This window comes from Dendrobates tinctorius, unplaced genomic scaffold, assembly GCF_039654945.1.
Source record: "Dendrobates tinctorius isolate UK_male_01 unplaced genomic scaffold, ASM3965494v1 ptg000064l, whole genome shotgun sequence".
Lineage (NCBI taxonomy): Eukaryota > Metazoa > Chordata > Amphibia > Anura > Dendrobatidae > Dendrobates > Dendrobates tinctorius.
Genome location: NW_027361732.1, coordinates 18,026,688 through 18,048,119, shown reverse-complemented (window position 1 = coordinate 18,048,119; position 21,432 = coordinate 18,026,688). Strand labels below are relative to the sequence as shown.

The 21,432-nt window shown below is 40.9% G+C and overlaps 1 protein-coding gene across 1 annotated transcript; it reads right to left on the bottom strand.

The window, feature by feature from the left end:
• Positions 1 to 9,224: 9,224 nt before the first annotated feature.
• LOC141094500 (uncharacterized) lies at positions 9,225 to 11,061 on the bottom strand. Its single transcript, XM_073580346.1, has 2 exons — positions 10,838 to 11,061; positions 9,225 to 10,727 (listed from the first exon to the last, which is right to left on the bottom strand). The coding sequence occupies exon 2, from the start codon at positions 10,490 to 10,492 to the stop codon at positions 9,284 to 9,286; it is 1,209 nt and encodes a 402-aa protein (XP_073436447.1). The 5' UTR covers positions 10,493 to 10,727; positions 10,838 to 11,061; the 3' UTR covers positions 9,225 to 9,283.
• Positions 11,062 to 21,432: the final 10,371 nt, after the last annotated feature.

Here is a 21,432-nt window from a genome sequence, read left to right as displayed (position 1 = left end):
GGTGAACTTGTACATGTGGGAGTACAATTTCCATGAATGTGTACCACTGAACATGTTTTTGGGCACACAAAAGGAGAACTGACTATGCAATGTGGGTAGGGGAAGAAGTGTGCAAAAAGTAGCAGGTGAGGATGATGATGAGGCTGATGACAACAACAAGATATTATTTGCGGATGCAGACTGGTTACTAGAATGACAGTCATGAGGAGAGGAAGAACAGGTTGGGCTTTCTTCATTTTGTTGGTCAGCTTGTTATTCTAGCAAGCTGACCAACCATTTCATGTGCTGACAAAGTGCTGTAGATCCTATCCGACGTGTGCCAGGATGTACCTGGCTTATTTTCCAGCTGCACAGCCTGCAATGGATTGGTCCTCTGACACCATGAAAAATAAATTCTTACACATGACTTTTTTTTGCCCACTCTGAGATCTGTCCTGACCAAGAAGGCTACTACCACTGCCAATGCCTCTGCCACCATGGCAGCAACACAACTTGTCATTGCAATCATGCTTGCCATCTCATGTGGCCTCATATCATCTAAAAGGCTGACTGTTAATCTTTTTGAATAAATCAAACATTTTAAAGCATGCATACAAATGTACAGAAATGTTTTCTCAAAATGATCCCATTCTGTCTAAGAGTCTCCACTAATATCAGTGGGGTCATATTGTTGTGGGGGGGGACCAAATGCTTATGCAGCAAGATGGCAAGACCACTGTGCAAGGAATTTTTGTTTGCAATCACCGGTGGGAACTAATCCATTATTCAATATCTTATTTGCAACTCAAATTATGTCATTTACTTGCTTTAATATACCTGTAACTTTCAAAATGTGGGTACAACTATCCAAGCAACACACAACTGAATGAACAAGCATAGACACAGTATCCAGAATGTGGTCACTAATCACAGTTTACCAAACAATTTTTAACAGAACATCAAAAATATCCCATAGGTTTTTAATTAATTATGATAGAACAAATACTGGAAAATACCCCTAATCGATATCAGAAACTCACTAGCTGAGAATCTTATTCGATTTTTAACCGCTTCCCGACTGCCCACTGTAGATAAACGTTGGCGCTTGCTGGGCTTTGTGCAGCGCCGACGTTTATCTACTGTCGGCGGTTTTGTGCCCCCCGGGACCCCCACATACCTTATAACGCGGGGATCCCGGTGCACAATGCATGCTGGGACCCCTGACGTCATCGAGACCTGATTGGTTCAGGTCCTGATGACATCAGCGTCACAGCAGCCAATGGGAGCGATCGCTGGGAAAGCTGCTTGTTTCCCGGCGATCTCACTCATTGTAACGCGGCTTCTCCTCTGATCTCACACTGACAGATGATTCAGAGGTGAAGCAGCATTACTGTGTGACTAGATCGCTGCCTGGCACAGCTGATCGCTGCCTGTCACAGCTGTGACAGGCAGCGATCTTGTCACACAGTAACGCTGCTTCTCCTCTGATCATCTGTCATTGTGAGATCAGAGGAGAAGTCGCGTTATTATGTGCCAGGCAGTGATCTTGTCACATAGTAACGCTGCTTCACCTCTGATCATCTGTCAGTGTGAAAGCAGAGGAGAAGTGGCGTTACTATGAGTCAGATCGCAGGGCAGCGATCTTGTCACAAAAAGAAAAAAAGTAAAGAAAAAAAAGCAGGTACACAGGTTAGGGCTAGAGCTAGGGTTAGGGTTAGAGTTAGGGTTAGGGCTAGGGTTAGGGTTAGGGCTAGGGCTAGGGCTGGGATTAAGGTTATGGTGTGTTGGTGTTAGGTTTGTGGTTAGGGTTATGGTTAGGGTTAGGGGTGTGTTGGGGTTAGGGTTGGAATTAGAATTGGGGGTTTCCACTGTTTAGGTTTAGGGGCTCTGTAAATGCAATATCACGCCCGCAGACCATTCCATCAAAGTCTGCATTTCAGAACATCACTACTTCCCTTCCGAGCCCCACCATGTGCCCAAACAGTAGTTTTCTCCCACATATGGGGTACCAACGTACTCAGGACAAATTGGATAACAACTTTTGGGATCCAATTTCTCCTGTTACCCTTAGGAAAATAAAAATTGAAGGCTAAAAGATCATTTTTGTGAAAAAAATGATTTTTTTTATTTTCACAGCTCTACGTTATAAACTTCTGTGAAGCACTTGGGGGTTCAAAGTGTTCACGACACATCTAGATAAGTTCTTTAAGGGGTCTAGTTTCGAAAATGGGGTCACTTGTGCGGGGTTTCCACTGTTTAGGTACATCAGGGGCTCTCCAAATGCGACATGGCATCCGATCTCAATTCCAGCCAATTCTGTATTGAAAAAGTCAAACGGCACTCCTTCCATTCTGAGCTCTGTCGTGTGCTCAAACAGTGGTTTAGCCCCACATACGGGGTATCGGCGTATTCGGGAGAAATTGCACAAAAAATTTTGTGGTTCATTTTCTCTTTTTACACTTGTGAAAATAAAAAAAATGGTTTTGAAGTAAAATGTTTGTGAAAAAAAGTTAAATGTTTATTTTTTCCTTCCATATTCCATTCATTCATGTGAAGCACCTGAAGGGTTAATAAACTTCTTGAATGTGGTTTTGAGTACATTGAGAGGTGCAGTTTTTAGAATGGTGTCACTTTTGGGTACTTTCTGTCATACTGACCCCCCAAACTCACTTCAAATGTGAGGTGGTCCCAAAAAAAATGGTGTTGCAAATTTTGTTGTAAAAATGAGAAATCGCTGGTCAATTTTTAACCCTTATAACTTCCTAAAAAAAAAATTATGTTTCCAAAATTGTGCAGATGTAAAGTAGACATGTGGGAAATGTTATTTATTAACTATTTTGTGCGATATCACTCTCTGATTTAAGGGCATAAAAATTAAAAGTTTGAAAATTGCAAAATTTTCTAAATTTTCGCCAAATTTTGATTTTTTAACAAATAAGCGCAGATCATATCTAAAAAATTTTACCACCATCATGAAGTACAATATGTCATGAGAAAACAATGTCAGAATCAGTAGGATCCGTTGAAGCGTTCTAGAGTTATGACCTCATAAAGTGACACTGGTCAGAATTGAAAAAATTGGCCTGGTCACGAAGTCAAAAACAGGCTCGGGTGCGAAGGGGTTAAATTAGCTTCTCTAACCCCTGATGATTTAAATGAGTGCATAGAAAATACAAATTACCATAGTTTTCCTTATTGGTCCCCTTCCTTTTTCTCCCACTCCAACTACTACCAAATCTCTTCTATTTTATTAATTTAATTATTTTTAACACAAATGGTAATCATTTTTTGGAATATAATATGCTATTGTTTAGTCCTCAGTTATATTTTATACTAATTTTGATCACATTCAGGTTATTGTCATTATCATATACCAGTTTAGATTCCCTTATTGCAGCACTTTTTATGCAATACACATTGCACATATATCTCATAAATTAGAATTGTTGCATATATCATTTTGTTTGTTTTTTTAATTGTTTTAATTTTATCCATTACCTCATGAATTTGTTACATCATTATTGACCCCTATTAAAGATCATGATGGACAACTTTTTATTATGTACCTGATGAATGAATAAGATCAACCCTGACATGCGTAGTCCGAATAAATCTTTAACAACCTTCATGCTCCTATCCTCATTGGCAGCACTCACCAAGAGCACACTATTTTCCTTCCTCTCTGTGGTCCAGAGTCCTGATACTTCTTATTCATGACTTCACGGAAGCAGTTGCAGCCTTTGGAAAGTGAGCTATCATGCCCCTGTCAGTGTTGTGCCTGCTGCGCAACACTTCTTGCTGAGTTTTAAGTATTCACCTTTCTCTGCCTTGCCATTTTGATTGCACTAGTAGCACATTCCTCACCATTTTCTAAAGAATAAACTGGATGAAGTTGTTATGATGTAGTATATTCCTTAGACCCCCAGTGTGATGTGGGTTAAAGGAATATGGGTCATAACAGACAGGTGTCACTGACAGAATGGAAATTCTATTGTATACAAAATTAACTGTTATGGTGGTTGTTCTGTCCTAACTAAATGAATCAGAATTCATGTAGCTTATACAGGCAGCTAAACCGCTATACCGGGCTCCAATAAGGAGACTGTAGGTTGAATCTGTGTTTTATTGAACGTGATGGTATATTGGCAAGGTGAAACTACAAACAAAAACATATATGCACTCAGTCAGTACTGGGTACATTGGAAAACATATATACATTATAAATCAACATCTGCACTACTAGCTGAGCAGGGGAAAACTAACTAGGCAGGCTAATATGGGACAGAAATTAGATGCAGGAAGCATGAGTACATACCAGCGATGCTGTCACAAGGGGAGAAGAGAAATGAGATGCTTCCAGGATGCAGGCTGAGGGAAAATGGTGGACTGGAGGAAAAATGGGGGCTGGACTAACCATAATCCTTTGCAAAGCTTACCAGGGTGCATTGCAACCTTAACAGAATGCATTGCAAAAGGAGAGAAAAAAGATTAGAAAGTGAAAGTAAAATGCAATAACACTGCGGTTATGACTCTGGTCACTAGATGGAGCCAAAAACACTAAAAACATTAACAAGCAGATAATAAATCAGATATTGGAGACAGAACAGTGGTGAAGGAGGTGGGCTGTATAGAACATTGACTTCAACTGATGGTATCTCTGCCAGAGGCTACATCACCCTGCTGGAATTTAAATGAGGGATGGGACATACAATCCATTATCAGATTCTTTCTCACTACTAATACACTTGACAGAGATAAAGGAGTCAAAATGTAACCTGCCTTTGTTGCTTTTACTTTTTAACATAACAACTAGAGTTGAGCGATACCGTCCGATACTTCAAAGTATCGGATCAGAATGGATCGGCCGATCTTTAAAAAAAGTATTGGTATCGCCGATTCCGATACCGGAAGTCCCATTCAAGTCTATGGGACTTCCGGTATCGGAATAAGAAAAACCCTGTTTTTGCCTTGTACAGCCTCTCTGGGGTCTGTACGGGCCTTTCGGGGGGCTGTGCCGGCCTGCCAGGGGGTCTGTGCAGGCTCCGGTGGTCTGTGCCGGCCTGCCGGGGGGCTGTGCCGGCCTGCCGGTGGTCTGTGCAGGCTCCGGTGGGCTGTGCCGGCCTGCCGGGGGGCTGTGCCGGCCTGCCGGTGGTCTGTGCAGGCTCCGGGGGGCTGTGCCGGCCTGCCGGGGGGCTGTGCCAGCCTGCCGGTGGTCTGTGCAGGCTTCGGGGGTCTGTGCAGGCATCGTCCGATGGGACTACAAGTCCCATCGGGCGATGCCTGCTACCATGACAGTGATTGACACATTAGCCAATGATGGGACAGTAGTAGTCCCATCATCCGGCTAATGTGTTAGGCTAGTTTCACACTTGCTTTTTTTTGCAGCGCGTTTTTCCCGCAAAAAAACGCATTAAAAAAACGCATACAAATGCATACAAACGCTGCGTTTTTTTCCAGCATTTTAATGCGCATGCAGGAAAAAAACGCAGCGTTTTTGCGCGTTTGTATGCGTTTTTTGTGCGTTTGCGTTTTTTTACAGATTTTTGAAAAACCCCACAAAAAAGAAAAAACAACCATTCAACAACACACAAGACCAATGGGACTTCATTGTGGGTGTGGTATGTTAATATATATAGACCCTGTCTACAGTATTCTTCACATTTGCTTGATTCTTCTCGTGACCATGGATCTGCGCTGGAAGAGTTTTCACTTCAACTTGGATTTGGACATCGCGATGGCTCAGGCGTATGCAGTTGCTTGCCATGAACAAAGGAAGAGAGAGAGGCAGCGAAGACGGCGGCGTATGTGGATACATCCGATTGTTGAACTCCGGGAGAGCCGTGGGGCATACCACACCCTCTACAGCGAGCTACGTGCAAACCCGGAGAAATTTACTGATTATATCCGGATGTCCCACGAAAGTTTCATGGATTTGCTTGCTCGTGTCCAACAATCCATCCGGAGACAGGACACACAGCTCCGTCGTGCGATTCCTCCTGAGGAACGGCTACTGGTGACATTACGGTATGTTTTAAAAACAAAGGGGTGTGGTCTGATGTTTTTTTTTGTAAATTTAGTATTCAAAACCTTAGGTAATTAGTTTTCGTGAATGTACTAATATTTTTTTTTATAGTTTTTAAAAATAATATACATAAATATTAATTTTACTTCTTTGTCTGTTCACAGATTCCTGGCGACTGGAGAAACCCTATCCTCACTACACTTCCAGTACCGTATTGGAATCTCTACCTTGTCTGGAATTGTTGCTGACACCTGCCGGGCTCTCTGGAATGTTCTTTGCCCAGAATTTATGCCCCTGCCCACCGCTGAAAAGTGGATGGAAATTGCTGACAAATTCTGGACAGTATGCAATTTTCCCAACTGTTTGGGAGCTGTTGATGGGAAACACATACGGATCATCAAACCCCAAAGAACGGGATCTGAGTACTATAATTACAAAAAGTACTTTTCAATAGTACTCATTGCGATTGCGGATGCCGGATGTATGTTTGTAGCAGTGGACATTGGAGCATTTGGCCGTGGTAATGACTCGCAGGCTTTTAAAAACTCAGACATGGGCCGGAGGTTGTATGGCAACCAATTTAATTTCCCTATGCCACGGCCTCTTCCTCACACCGAAGCTCCGCCACTGCCCTTTGTAATGGTTGGCGATGAGGCTTTTCAAATGTGCGGAAACTTACTGAAACCCTACTCCAGCCGGGACTTGGACCACACCAAAAAAATTTTTAATTACAGGCTGACCAGGGCCAGAAGAACTGTCGAGTGTGCTTTTGGGATTCTTGTTTCCAGATGGCGAATTCTGGGCACGGCCATTAATCTTAAACTTGAAACAGTCGATGAGGTGGTGAAGGCCTGTGTGGTTCTACATAACTTTGTGATGGCTAAAGAGCACCCGACCTTTGAACTGGACGATGATGCTCCTAACCCATTGCCTGAATTCACTCAGCACACTCTCAGGTCATCCGTTGAAGTTGGCCAAATGAGGGACAAATTTGCGGCCTACTTTATTTCTGATGTAGGACGGGTGCACTGGCAAGATGAAATGGTGTAATGTTGTTGTTTATGGTAATAAAAATCCTTATTTGATACCATTACTGAGTGCACTATATTTTTTAAACTCCAATTAATTAAAAAACTTCCCATGTATAACTGAATTTTGTTATGTTCACACACCTGGGCAGGTAAATACACATACGAGTTAAAATGCAGCATTGCTAGTCTGCGTGAAATATATTGGAATGAGCAAAGCTGCAGGCCATGAATCAGGAAACCATTTAAGAGAAAATTGTGCAACTAGTTTAAAACAAAGTATGTGATTTTCTCAAAACACAACCCTCAAAACCCAACCCCAATGAAAGTCCATGGGGAATACAAGTCAGCATTGAGTGGATGAATGTAATCTGCTCATGTAATCTGCTCCATTACAAGTTATTACACTAGGCCTTGGAATGACTATACTAGGCCGTGGTATTTCAAATATGAGTATAGTAGGCCTTGGGGCTAGTAGTATAGTAATATGTGAAATACCACGGCCTAGTATAGTCATACCAAGGCCTACTGTAATAACTCGATTTTTAACAACTAGCATCTTGTTTCACAAAAAACAAACTGGTGAAACTAGAAAGAAACTTATTTTTTAGACAAGTTTCAACAATTTGTTTTTCATGAAACCAGATTCTATTTGGTAAAACTAGAGTTATTACACTAGGCCTTGGAATGACTATACTAGGCCGTGGTATTTCAAATATGAGTATACTAGGCCTTGGGGCTAGTAGTATAGCAATATGTGAAATACCACGGCCTAGTATAGTCATACCAAGGCCTACTGTAATAACTCAATTTTTAACAACTAGCATTTTTAACAACTAGCATCTTGTTTCACAAAAAACAAACTGGTGAAACTAGAAAGAAACTTATTTTTTAGACAAGTTTCAACAGTTTGTTTTTCATGAAACCAGATTCTATTTGGTAAAACTAGAGTTATTACACTAGGCCTTGGAATGACTATACTAGGCCGTGGTATTTCAAATATGAGTATACTAGGCCTTGGGGCTAGTAGTATAGCAATATGTGAAATACCACGGCCTAGTATAGTCATACCAAGGCCTACTGTAATAACTCAATTTTTAACAACTAGCATTTTTAACAACTAGCATCTTGTTTCACAAAAAACAAACTGGTGAAACTAGAAAGAAACTTATTTTTTAGACAAGTTTCAACAGTTTGTTTTTCATGAAACCAGATTCTATTTGGTAAAACTAGAGTTATTACACTAGGCCTTGGAATGACTATACTAGGCCGTGGTATTTCAAATATGAGTATACTAGGCCTTGGGGCTAGTAGTATAGCAATATGTGAAATACCACGGCCTAGTATAGTCATACCAAGGCCTACTGTAATAACTCAATTTTTAACAACTAGCATTTTTAACAACTAGCATCTTGTTTCACAAAAAACAAACTGGTGAAACTAGAAAGAAACTTATTTTTTAGACAAGTTTCAACAGTTTGTTTTTCATGAAACCAGATTCTATTTGGTAAAACTAGAGTTATTACACTAGGCCTTGGAATGACTATACTAGGCCGTGGTATTTCAAATATGAGTATACTAGGCCTTGGGGCTAGTAGTATAGCAATATGTGAAATACCACGGCCTAGTATAGTCATACCAAGGCCTACTGTAATAACTCAATTTTTAACAACTAGCATTTTTAACAACTAGCATCTTGTTTCACAAAAAACAAACTGGTGAAACTAGAAAGAAACTTATTTTTTAGACAAGTTTCAACAGTTTGTTTTTCATGAAACCAGATTCTATTTGGTAAAACTAGAGTTATTACACTAGGCCTTGGAATGACTATACTAGGCCGTGGTATTTCAAATATGAGTATAGTAGGCCTTGGGGCTAGTAGTATAGTAATATGTGAAATACCACGGCCTAGTATAGTCATACCAAGGCCTACTGTAATAACTCGATTTTTAACAACTAGCATCTTGTTTCACAAAAAACAAACTGGTGAAACTAGAAAGAAACTTATAGTTTCAACAGTTTGTTTTTCATGAAACCAGATTCTATTTGGTAAAACTAGAGTTATTACACTAGGCCTTGGAATGACTATACTAGTCCATGTTATTTCACATATGACTATACTAGCCCTTGGGTTGGTTTTTAACATGTATTTACCCATCAGTGTGTGTGAGCGGCGCAAACAACATTAATGAAACTTATTAATGGTGAACCACAAATGTAAATTTATTTTTTATCACAAAAAAAAAAATAAAAATTATTTTTTACGGCGTTTGGGGGCAGATGGTTTCAATTTGGGGGTGTGCAGGGAATATGCAACACTTGCAGTTGAAGACGGTGTTTGAGGGGAAGGGGCAACAAAACTTGTGGGGGAAGGTAGTCCAGTTAAGGGAATTAAACTTGGAACACTTGTAGGAGAGGAAATCTGTTCATTTACATTAGTTGTAATGGCATGTCGCCGTAGGCTTGTGTGCCTGGACCGACTTTGGCCCAATGCCCGCCTTGATTGATTTCGCCTTGAAGTAGGGGCAAATATGGAATGTAGGTCCCCCGTCTGCTGGTATGGCTGCTGCTGCTGAGGTGGCGGCTGCTGCTGCAGAGGTGGCGGCTGCTGCTGAGGTGGCGGCTGCTGCTGAGGTGGCGGCTGCTGCTGCTGAGGTGGTGGCTGCTGCTGCTGAGGTGGTTGCTGCTGCTGCTGAGGTGGCGGCTGCTGCTGAGGTGGCGGCTGCTGCTGAGGTGGCTGCTGCTGCTGAGGTGGCGGCTGCTGCTGAGGTGGCGGCTGCTGCTGAGTTGGCTGCTGCTGCTGAGGTGGCTGATGCTGCTCTTCGTTGTCAGTGCTCGTCCTTGCAGGAGGACTGGTGGCGGCAGTGATGGCCCAGGTTTGCAGAGTGGTGGTGGCAGGGCTACTACATGTTGTTGTAGCGGCAGGGCTGTTCCATGTTTGCCTAGTGGTGGCTGAGCTCCACGCATGCATGGGATTGGCGGTGGTGCTCCAGACAGGAGCAGCGCTTGCCATGGTGGTGTCGGTGAAGTGACCAGCTGCACTCAGACTTGTGGTGGTGTAACGGTGGGTGTCCTGGCTTTGAAGAGAGGTGTCCGTGCAGTGGTATGCAGCACAAGTCGGTAGTGAGGTGAAGCGAGTCAATGGTGGCACAGGTGGAAAGGACACCACTGACTGCTGACCGTACCGATTATGCTGCATAGCCTGCAAGAAAGCATTGTTGCAGGCCTGCAGCACATTCAGCTGTTGATCAGGACTAAGGTGTTCCGCCATGCCCTTTTCAATCTTACTAAAAAAATGGTGTGCTGGTCTGTTGAGGTCGGCCTCCAGACGGTCAAGGCGCTGTTCTACAGAATTGAAGCGGTGTTCAAAGTGGTTAAAACCACGTTCCATTAGTGCAAAACCGCTTTCAACTCTGTCGGACAGTGACTTGAGGCTGGAATTAAATGTCTCGCTCAAATGCATAAACTCGGGCAAGACATTCCTGTCCAAGGCCCTCTGCCGCTGGCGGGTAGTGCCCGCATAACCAGTGGCAGAGACCTGGGACAGGGGAACACCTGATGGCCCAGCTTCCTGGTCACCAGCTGTGTGTGTGGCTGACCTGCAAGGTGCTTCCTGGCTGTCGGATGGCTGGGACGGGTCAGAGGACGTCCGAGGAAGGACCGCTCCAGGGCCAGGTTGCAGGGTGCTGCTCCAGGTGCTGTGGAAGAAAGGAAAATCATTACTACCATGCCTTTACAAGAAGCATCAGCTGTGGGTTAGAAAAACACAGATTAATAAAAATAAAAACCCAAAATGTATAATACTTACGATCTTGTGGCAAGGACCGGTCTTAGGAACTGCAAAGCGTGATAGTGACGGTATCTAGTTCTGGTCCTTGACGCAGATCCACTGCGAACCTGGCCCTCAGCACGAACATCACTGTTGAAGCGGTCCTTGATCGAACGCCAACGTGTTCGGACTTTGTCCACTGTTGATAAAAAAAAACAGTGCCGTCAAGGACAACAGTCACTGCGGCACAATGTAGCAATACAATACTCAAAGCAGTCACTGTAGACCCCGATGACACTGTTGGGTTTCCTGCTAGAATACGCCAAGCACGAAACCCAACAGTGCCGTCAAGGACAACAGTCACTGCGGCACAATGTAGCAATACAATACTCAAAGCAGTCACTGTAGACACCGATGACACTGTTGGGTTTCCTGCTAGAATATGCCTAGCACGAAACCCAACAGTGCCGTCAAGGACAACAGTCACTGCGGCACAATGTAGCAATACAATACTCAAAGCAGTCACTGTAGACCCCGATGACACTGTTGGGTTTCCTGCTAGAATACGCCTAGCATGAAACCCAACAGTGCCGTCAAGGACAACAGTCACTGCGGCACAATCTAGCAATACAATACTCAAAGCAGTCACTGTAGACCCCGATGACACTGTTGGGTTTCCTGCTAGAATACGCCTAGCACGAAACCCAACAGTGCCGTCAAGGACAACAGTCACTGCGGCACAATCTAGCAATACAATACTCAAAGCAGTCACTGTAGACCCCGATGACACTGTTGGGTTTCCTGCTAGAATACGCCTAGCACGAAACCCAACAGTGCCGTCAAGGACAACAGTCACTGCGGCACAATCTAGCAATACAATACTCAAAGCAGTCACTGTAGACCCCGATGACACTGTTGGGTTTCCTGCTAGAATACGCCTAGCACGAAACCCAACAGTGCCGTCAAGGACAACAGTCACTGCGGCACAATCTAGCAATACAATACTCAAAGCAGTCACTGTAGACCCCGATGACACTGTTGGGTTTCCTGCTAGAATACGCCTAGCACGAAACCCAACAGTGCCGTCAAGGACAACAGTCACTGCGGCACAATGTAGCAATACAATACTCAAAGCAGTCACTGTAGACACCGATGACACTGTTGGGTTTCCTGCTAGAATACGCCTAGCACGAAACCCAACAGTGCCGTCAAGGACAACAGTCACTGCGGCACAATACAGAGCAGGGAAATACTCACTAAACGCCTTTTTGGAGGATGCTGTGGCGCTGTCCCAGCCATCCATCAACGCTGCGGCCACCTCATTCCATAGCCGCCGGGTCACCACATTGTCCTTGTACAGCCGGTCACGGCTGTCCCACAACGGCGAACGCTCCTGGACCAGGCTGATGAGCTGCTCATTATCCAGGTAGACGTCTTCATCCCGTTGTGGAACCTAGACAAAACACATTCATTAGAATAATCAAATTTAAATTGAATAAAAAGTTACAAAAAAAGAAACAAAAAAATGAGTAAAAATAGAAGATAAAAAATAAAGAACATTACAAATCATTTGATACTTACATTCCGTATCACCACCGGGACTTGGCTTCGCTGCTCCTGCTCTTCGCCCTCACTAGTGCCGTCCGCAGATGATGATGACGATGTCTGAAAGTTGAAAAAAACGTAAGAGATTTGGAGAAGCAGCAGATATACTTACCAGATGCACGAAAATAATCACCTCACGGTCTGCTTGCGCCAATTCCTGCCGCGATGGGGAATACTCGGATTCTGAAGACATACTGCATGTAAAAATAATAAAAATCATTAGTACATACATAATTTAAAAGGACAGGCATATAATGTAATATACTCACATTCTTCGCTGATATAATGGGTTCTTGGTTGACTGTCTGCTCTTCAATCTCTCAGTGTAGTAGTGGCAGAGTTTTGGCAGGCACCTCCTTTATATAGACTTTTTTTTTTTGACTTTAGAAGATTCTAACTAGGATAAAAAGTGGACACCACCCAAAAAACGCAGCGCTAAAAAATCGCATACCTGCGCATGCCAGTGCGCACTTATGCGCATCCATAGGCTATAATGGCCATTTTTAGCGCAAAACGTGCGCATACGTGCGCATGCGCTTTTTTCCAGGGCCAAAAAATGCAACATGCAGCGTCTGGAAAATACCAACGCACACCCCAAAAAAACGCAGCGCATGAAAATCGCATACATGCGCTTACAAGCGCGCATGTATGCGCACCCATGTTAAATATAGGGGAAAAATCGCATGCGCACGTATGCGTTTTTTTCCAGCGCTAAAAAACGCAAATGTGAAACCAGCCTAAAATGTTAAAAAAAAAAAATACTACATACATACTACATGCATGCTACATACATACTACATGCTACATACATACTACATGCTACATACATACTACATGCATGCTACATACATACTACATACATACTACATATATACTACATGCATGCTACATGCTACATACATACTACATGCTACATACATACTACATATATACTACATACATACTACATACATGCTACATACATGCTACATACATACTGCATGCTACATACATACTACATACATACTACATACATACTACATGCATGCTACATACATACTACATGCATGCTACATGCATGCTACATACATACTACATGCTACATACATACCACATACATACTACATACATACTACATACATACTACATGCTACATACATACTACATATATACTACATGCATGCTACATACATACTACATGCTACATACATACCACATACATACTACATACATGCTACATGCTACATACATACTACATATATACTACATGCATGCTACATACATACTACATATATACTACATGCATGCTACATACATACTGCATGCTACATGCATGCTACATACATACTACATACATACTACATGCTACATACATACCACATATATACTACATACATACAATACATTCATACAATACATACATAGACATACAGTACATATAACATAGAGTAACATACTTACCAATACTTGTCACATTGTTCCCCGAAGCCATTGTCTTTTCCGGAATAAATATTAACATAACAAACCACAAAAATACTCACCCACGATCCGAAGCAGTCCACGAGTGTGTCCCACGACGATCTTGGGTAGAGAACTGCAGCATCAGCTGATGCTGCCGTTCTCTACGGGCTGCAGGAATCCAATGACGGAAGGTAGGTATCCTTCCGCACTGTATTCCTCCACCACTTAAAAAAAAAAAAGTCCCTAGTCTCACTTTATGCCATTGCTGTGTGGGAATTTCCCACGCAGCAATGGCATAAAGTGAGACTAGGGACTTTTTTTTTTAAGTGGCGGAGGAATACAGTGCGGAAGGATACCTACCTTCCGTCATTGGATTCCTGCAGCCCGTAGAGAACGGCAGCATCATCTGATGCTGCAGTTCTCTACCCAAGATCGTCGTGGGACACACTCGTGGACTGCTTCGGATCGTGGGTGAGTATTTTTGTGGTTTGTTATGTTAATATTTATTCCGGAAAAGACAATGGCTTCGGGGAACAATGTGACAAGTATTGGTAAGTATGTTACTCTATGTTATATGTACTGTATGTCTATGTATGTATTGTATGAATGTATTGTATGTATGTAGTATATATGTGGTATGTATGTAGCATGTATGTAGTATGTATGTAGTATGTATGTAGCATGCATGTAGCATGCAGTATGTATGTAGCATGCATGTAGTATATATGTAGTATGTATGTAGCATGCATGTAGTATATATGTAGTATGTATGTAGCATGTAGCATGTATGTAGTATGTATGTGGTATGTATGTAGCATGTAGTATGTATGTAGCATGCATGTAGTATATATGTAGTATGTATGTAGCATGTAGTATGTATGTAGTATGTATGTGGTATGTATGTAGTATGTATGTAGCATGCATGTAGCATGCATGTAGTATGTATGTAGCATGCATGTAGTATGTATGTAGTATGTATGTAGTATGTAGTATGTATGTAGCATGTATGTAGTATGTATGTGGTATGTATGTAGCATGTAGTATGTATGTAGCATGCATGTAGCATGCATGTAGTATGTATGTAGCATGCATGTAGTATGTATGTATGTAGTATGTATGTAGCATGCATGTAGTATATATGTAGTATGTATGTAGCATGTAGCATGTATGTAGTATGTATGTGGTATGTATGTAGCATGTAGTATGTATGTAGCATGCATGTAGTATATATGTAGTATGTATGTAGCATGTAGTATGTATGTAGTATGTATGTAGTATGTATGTGGTATGTATGTAGCATGTAGTATGTATGTAGCATGCATGTAGCATGCATGTAGTATGTATGTAGCATGCATGTAGTATGTATGTAGTATGTATGTAGTATGTAGTATGTATGTAGTATGTATGTAGTATGTATGTGGTATGTATGTAGCATGTAGTATGTATGTAGCATGCATGTAGTATGTATGTATGTAGTATGTATGTAGCATGCATGTAGTATGTATGTAGTATTTATGTAGTATGTATGTAGTATGTATGTAGCATGCAGTATGTATGTAGCATGTATGTAGTATGTATGTAGTATATATGTAGTATGTATGTAGCATGTAGTATGTATGTAGCATGCATGTAGTATATATGTAGTATGTATGTAGCATGTAGTATGTATGTAGCATGCATGTAGTATGTATGTAGTATTTTTTTTTTTTTTTTTTTTAACATTTAACACATTAGCCGGATGATGGGACTGCTACTGTCCCATCATTGGCTAATGTGTCAATCACTGTCATGGTAGCAGGCATCGCCAGATGGGACTTGTAGTCCCATCGGACGATGCTTGCACAGACCCCCGGACATCAGCACAGCCCCCCGGCAGGCCGGCACAGCCCCCCGGCAGGCCGGTACAGACCCCCACAGGGTGCACAGACCACCGGCAGGCCGGCACAGCCCCCCGGCAGGCCGGTACAGACCCCCACAGGGTGCACAGACCACCGGCAGGCCGGCACAGCCCCCCGGCAGGCCGGTACAGACCCCGGGCAGTCCACACAGCCCCCCGGCAGGCCGGCAGAGACCCCCGGAAGGCCCGAAATGACGGCGCATCATGATGCGCACACACCGCACATCATGATGACGTCAGGCTGTCAATCAACTTTGAACTTCCGATTCCGATGCCGAATTCCGATATTGAAAAAATATCGGAAGTCGGTATCGGAATTCCGATACAGCAAGTATCGGCCGATACCCGATACTTGCGGTATCGGAATGCTCAACACTAATAACAACACAAGGCTGTATGTTGCTTCTGCTAGTGTAAGTGGCCTGCATTGCCTAAGTGTGCTTCCATGGCCTGCAGCCTCTTTGGACTTGTCTCCCATCGAGCATGTTCGAAATTGCGAAGGAAGCTGCCAGCAGTGGATCTTGAAGAACATTCCTCAGATAAACATTAATAGCTTCAATGATAGCATGTCTGAAAACGTAAGGGTACATGTTTCTGGTGTTTATACTCTAGGCTGAATAAATTGAGATTTTTTGCATTATGTAGTTTTCAGTTTTTTAGCATTTGCATATTAATAGCATGTGTATCGATCCCTTGATTTTCATAATTCCATGATTTTTCATTCTTGGTGTATCAGATCCATTGTTAAGGAGTGTTTTTAGCTTATTTGTACATTATAAAATGCAAATTATGCTATTTCTAATTTGTTGTACTAATTAGGAGTTGATGAAGAAATAAAACAATTATGAATGAACAATTTCAAAAAGTGAATTTCTGCTTTGAATTAAAGCCCCCTAACTTTGAAAGAGTATGCAATTTCTCTGTTACTATGTACTCATTTCCTCCAAGTCAAGCATCAAAGATATAACGATAAATCCTTATAATTAGCCAGCCCATTATGTAATCTAATTGCAGTAAGATGCTGTAACCTTGCTCTACCCCTGACACACCATTTCTGTTAAGCGTAGAATTTATATGCAATCCATCAGAACTACATCAGGAAGGAATCTGACAGTATTTCTGTATACATCAAGTCGTAAATCAGCTCTGAAATACAACAAAATCTATTTTTATGATAGATGTTATTATTGATTTTCTTTAAGGTTAGTATAAGTTCTGGCCTTTATAGTGTTGGTTGACATCTTAAGCCTAGATGTCTCATTTCAGTATTTTTCAAAACAACTTTGTAGCATAGTATAATAAATAAGGTTACGGAAATGTAATGATTTTAAGATGCTACCAAGAAAAAATGTTGCTGATTTAAAATCATTTACTGGTGGCCATTGCCAGGTGTAGCTTGGCACTAATTCTGGAGGGGCACAAAAAGCATTTCTGTTACAATAGAGGGCATTAGTGCTATAAATGTCATATCATGATTGGAAGAGGATTGTTACATTTTCTTTCTCAGAAGCTTCCATTGATGTCTACAGAAAATACTTATCATAGTAACTCTTGACACTTGAAGTAAGTACAGTGAATGCTTTAGTTTTAATTATTTTATGCTCCAAAAATGATGATTGCCATCAGAACCTAGTAAAGTTGCTGAACAAGTGGAAGCAGAAGACTGGTCAATAACGTGGTTATTGATTTGGTTGCTTTGCTTGCATTATTTATAATTAATATATATTCATAATACCTTAAGTACAATGCTTTAGAGTTGAGGACTGCAACCTGTGACTCTATCTGCGGTAAAACTACAGCTCCTAACATACTGTGAAAGTCTGGAAAATGTCTCATGCATGTTCATACATGTAATTTGGGATGTGGTTCAGGCAATAAATAACAGTTCTTCAGAGAATAAGGCAATTTTAAACTTACAATTACTATGTAGATATCCATGACCACTATTACCATAATGTATAAAGCATTAATTTGTCTGTTAATGAAGGGTTTTGTGGTTGTGTACTAAGAGCAGGGCGTTCTCAAATCCGCATGACTAATTTTCTTTATGTTTCAAGTTGCTGTACATGATTTGGGTCAATTGCACAATTACTGAGTTGCAATAGAAAATAATAGTTAAATATGCACTTTCAAGATCAAAAGCTCCTTTGATTTACGGAAGATGAAATCCTATAGAATTATTGTATTTTTGCAGCAGCTATGAATAAATTGTAATCATGAATAAGTGTGACGAACCCTCCTTTGCTTCCATCATTTTGTGTATAAATATAGACTATATGGACTAAAGTATAAACTACTAGAGAGAGAAATGTGATTTGTTACTCTACAGAACATGCTTCCTTTGCATCAGGGTCCGATGGGGGTTTGCTTTACACCACTCCATCCTGCTCTTGGCATTGAGCGTGTTGATATAAGGCTTGCATGCAGTTTGCTCAGTCATGGAAATCCATGCCATAAAGCTCCATGTCCATGGATTCTACAGTTATTGAGTCAGCAGAATGTTGGAGACTTTTATTCACTATGAAACTCCACTTACTTGCCCCATTGTGTAATTTTATGTGGTCTTCCACTTTGTGGTCGAGTACTTACAGTTCATATTCACTTCTACTTTTCAATAATACCACTCACAGTTGATCACAAAAAATTTTTTCGGAGAAAAATTTCACAAACTGACTGGTTACAACAGTAGCTTCCTATTCTACTATGAGACCTGTATTTAGTGAACTCATTAGAGCGATACATTTTTTTCACAAATATCTGTAAAGGCAGACTGCATGGCTAGTGACTGGATTTTATACATGTTTAACAATGGGACTGAATGTATACCCTGAATGTTGGGCTCCCATAACATCTCAGCAGTGTCACAGACTGATCGCCTCTATGCCACGCCGCATTGATGCAGTAATTGATGCAGAAGTAGCCCCGACCAAGTATTGAGCGCATTTACATACATACATTTCAGTAGGCCAACATTTCAGATTTCAAAATTATTTTTCAAGTTGATGTTATAAAGTATTCTAATGTACTGAGATAATGACTTTTAAGTTTTCATTGGCTTAAGCCATAATCATCAGCAATAACAAAAATAAACACTTGAAATTGATCACTCTGTTTGTAATAACTCTGTAAAATATTCAGTTGTTCTCAAAAGTTTACATAGCCGGCAAATCTTTTTGATAATAGTCTAATATATATATATATATATATGTATACAGCATTTGCCTCTTTTCCAATTGCTGTTAGCACTTTGCACCTTTTCTGCATTATTTATACACTTGTGCTCAAAAGTTTACATACCCAGACAGAATTTTTGCTTTCTTGGCCTTTTTTCAGGGACTATGAATGATAACACCAAAACTTTGTCTTCACTCATGATTAGTGGTTGGGTGAAGCCATTTATTGTCAAACTACTAAGCTTTCTCTTTTTGAATCATAATGACAACACTAAACATCCAAATGACCTTGATAAAAAGTTTACATACCCTGGTGATTTTGACCTGATAACATGCACAGAAGTTGGCACAAATGGGTTTGACTGGCTACTAAAGGTAACATCCTCACCTGTGACCTGTTTGCTTGTAATCAGTGTGTGCATAAAAGCTGAATGAGTTTCTGAGATCCAGACAGACTTTTGCATCTTTCATCCAGCCACTGATGTTTCAGGATTGTGATTCATGTGAAAGCAAAAGAATTGTCCACGAATCTACGGGAAAAGGTAGTTGAACTGTGTGAAAAAGTAAAGGGATACAAAAAGATATCCAAGGAATTGATAATGTCAGTCAGCAGCATTCAAACTGTGATTAGCAAATGGAAAATCAGGGGTTCTGTAAAAAAACAAAATCACGGTCAGGTAGAGCAACAAATGTTTAATCCACAACTACCAGGAAAATTGTTCAGGATGCAAGGAAAAACCCACAAATCACATCAGCTGAAATAATGAACTCTCTGAAAACTAGCAGTGTGGCTTTTTTGAGGTGCACAAAAAGGAGGCACTTGAAGAAAAATTGGATGCATGGTCGAGTCACCAGAAGAGAGCCATTACTGCACAAATGCCACAAAGTATCTCGCCTACAATACGCAAAACAGCACAGAGACAAGCGTCAAAACTTCTGGAATAAAGTCATTTTGAGTGATGAGACCAAAATTGAACTTTTTGGTCACAACTAGAGTTGAGCGATACCGTCCGATACTTCAAAGTATCGGATCGGAATGGATCGGCCGATCTTAAAAAAAAGTCTATGGGACTTCCGGTATCGGAATAAGAAAAACCCTGTTTGTCCCTAGTCTCACTTTATGCCATTGCTGGCATAAAGTGAGACTAGGGACTTTTTTTTTTTAAGTGGTGGAGGAATACAGTGCGGAAGGATACCTACCTTCCGTCATTGGATTCCTGCAGCCCGTAGAGAACGGCGGCATCAGCTGATGCTGCAGTTCTCTACCCAAGATCGTCGTGGGACACACTCGTGGACTGCTTCGGATCGTGGGTGAGTATTTTTGTGGTTTGTTATGTTAATATTTATTCCTTTAAAAGACAATGGCTTCGGGGAACAATGTGACAAGTATTGGTAAGTATGTTACTCTATGTACTGTATGTCTATGTATGTATTGTATGAATGTATTGTATGTAGTATGTATGTAGTATATATGTGGTATGTATGTAGCATGTAGTATGTATGTAGTATGTATGTAGCATGCATGTAGCATGCAGTATGTATGTAGCATGCATGTAGTATATATGTAGTATGTATGTGGTATGTATGTAGCATGTAGTATGTATGTAGCATGCATGTAGTATATATGTAGTATGTATGTAGCATGTAGTATGTATGTAGCATGCATGTAGTATGTATGTAGTATGTATGTAGCATGCATGTAGTATGTATGTAGCATGTAGTATATATGTAGCATGTAGTATGTATGTAGCATGCATGTAGTATATATGTAGTATGTATGTAGCATGCATGTAGTATGTATGTAGCATGTATGTAGTATGTATGTATGTAGCATGCATGTAGTATGTATGTAGTATGTATGTAGCATGTAGTATGTATGTAGCATGCATGTAGTATATATGTAGTATGTATGTAGCATGTAGTATGTATGTAGCATGCATGTAGTATGTACAGTATGTAGTATGTATGTGGTATGTTTGTAGCATGTAGTATGTATGTAGCATGCATGTAGTATATATGTGTTATGTATGTAGCATGCATGTAGTATGTATGTAGTATGTATGTAGTATGTATGTAGCATGCATGTAGTATGTATGTAGTATATATGTGGTATGTATGTAGTATGTATGTAGCATGCAGTATGTATGTAGCATGCATGTAGTATATATGTTATGTATGTAGCATGCATGTAGTATGTATGTAGCATGCATGTAGTATGTATGTAGCATGCATGTAGTATGTATGTAGTATATATGTGGTATGTATGTAGCATGTATGTAGCATGCAGTATGTATGTAGCATGCATGTAGTATATATGTAGTATGTAGCATGTAGTATGTATGTAGCATGCATGTAGTATGTATGTAGTATGTATGTAGTTTTTTTTTTTTTTTAACATTTAACACATTAGCCGGATGATGGGACTACTACTGTCCCATCATTGGTTAATGTGTCAATCACTGTCATGGTAGCAGGCATCGCCAGATGGGACTTATAGTCCCATCGGACGATGCTTGCAC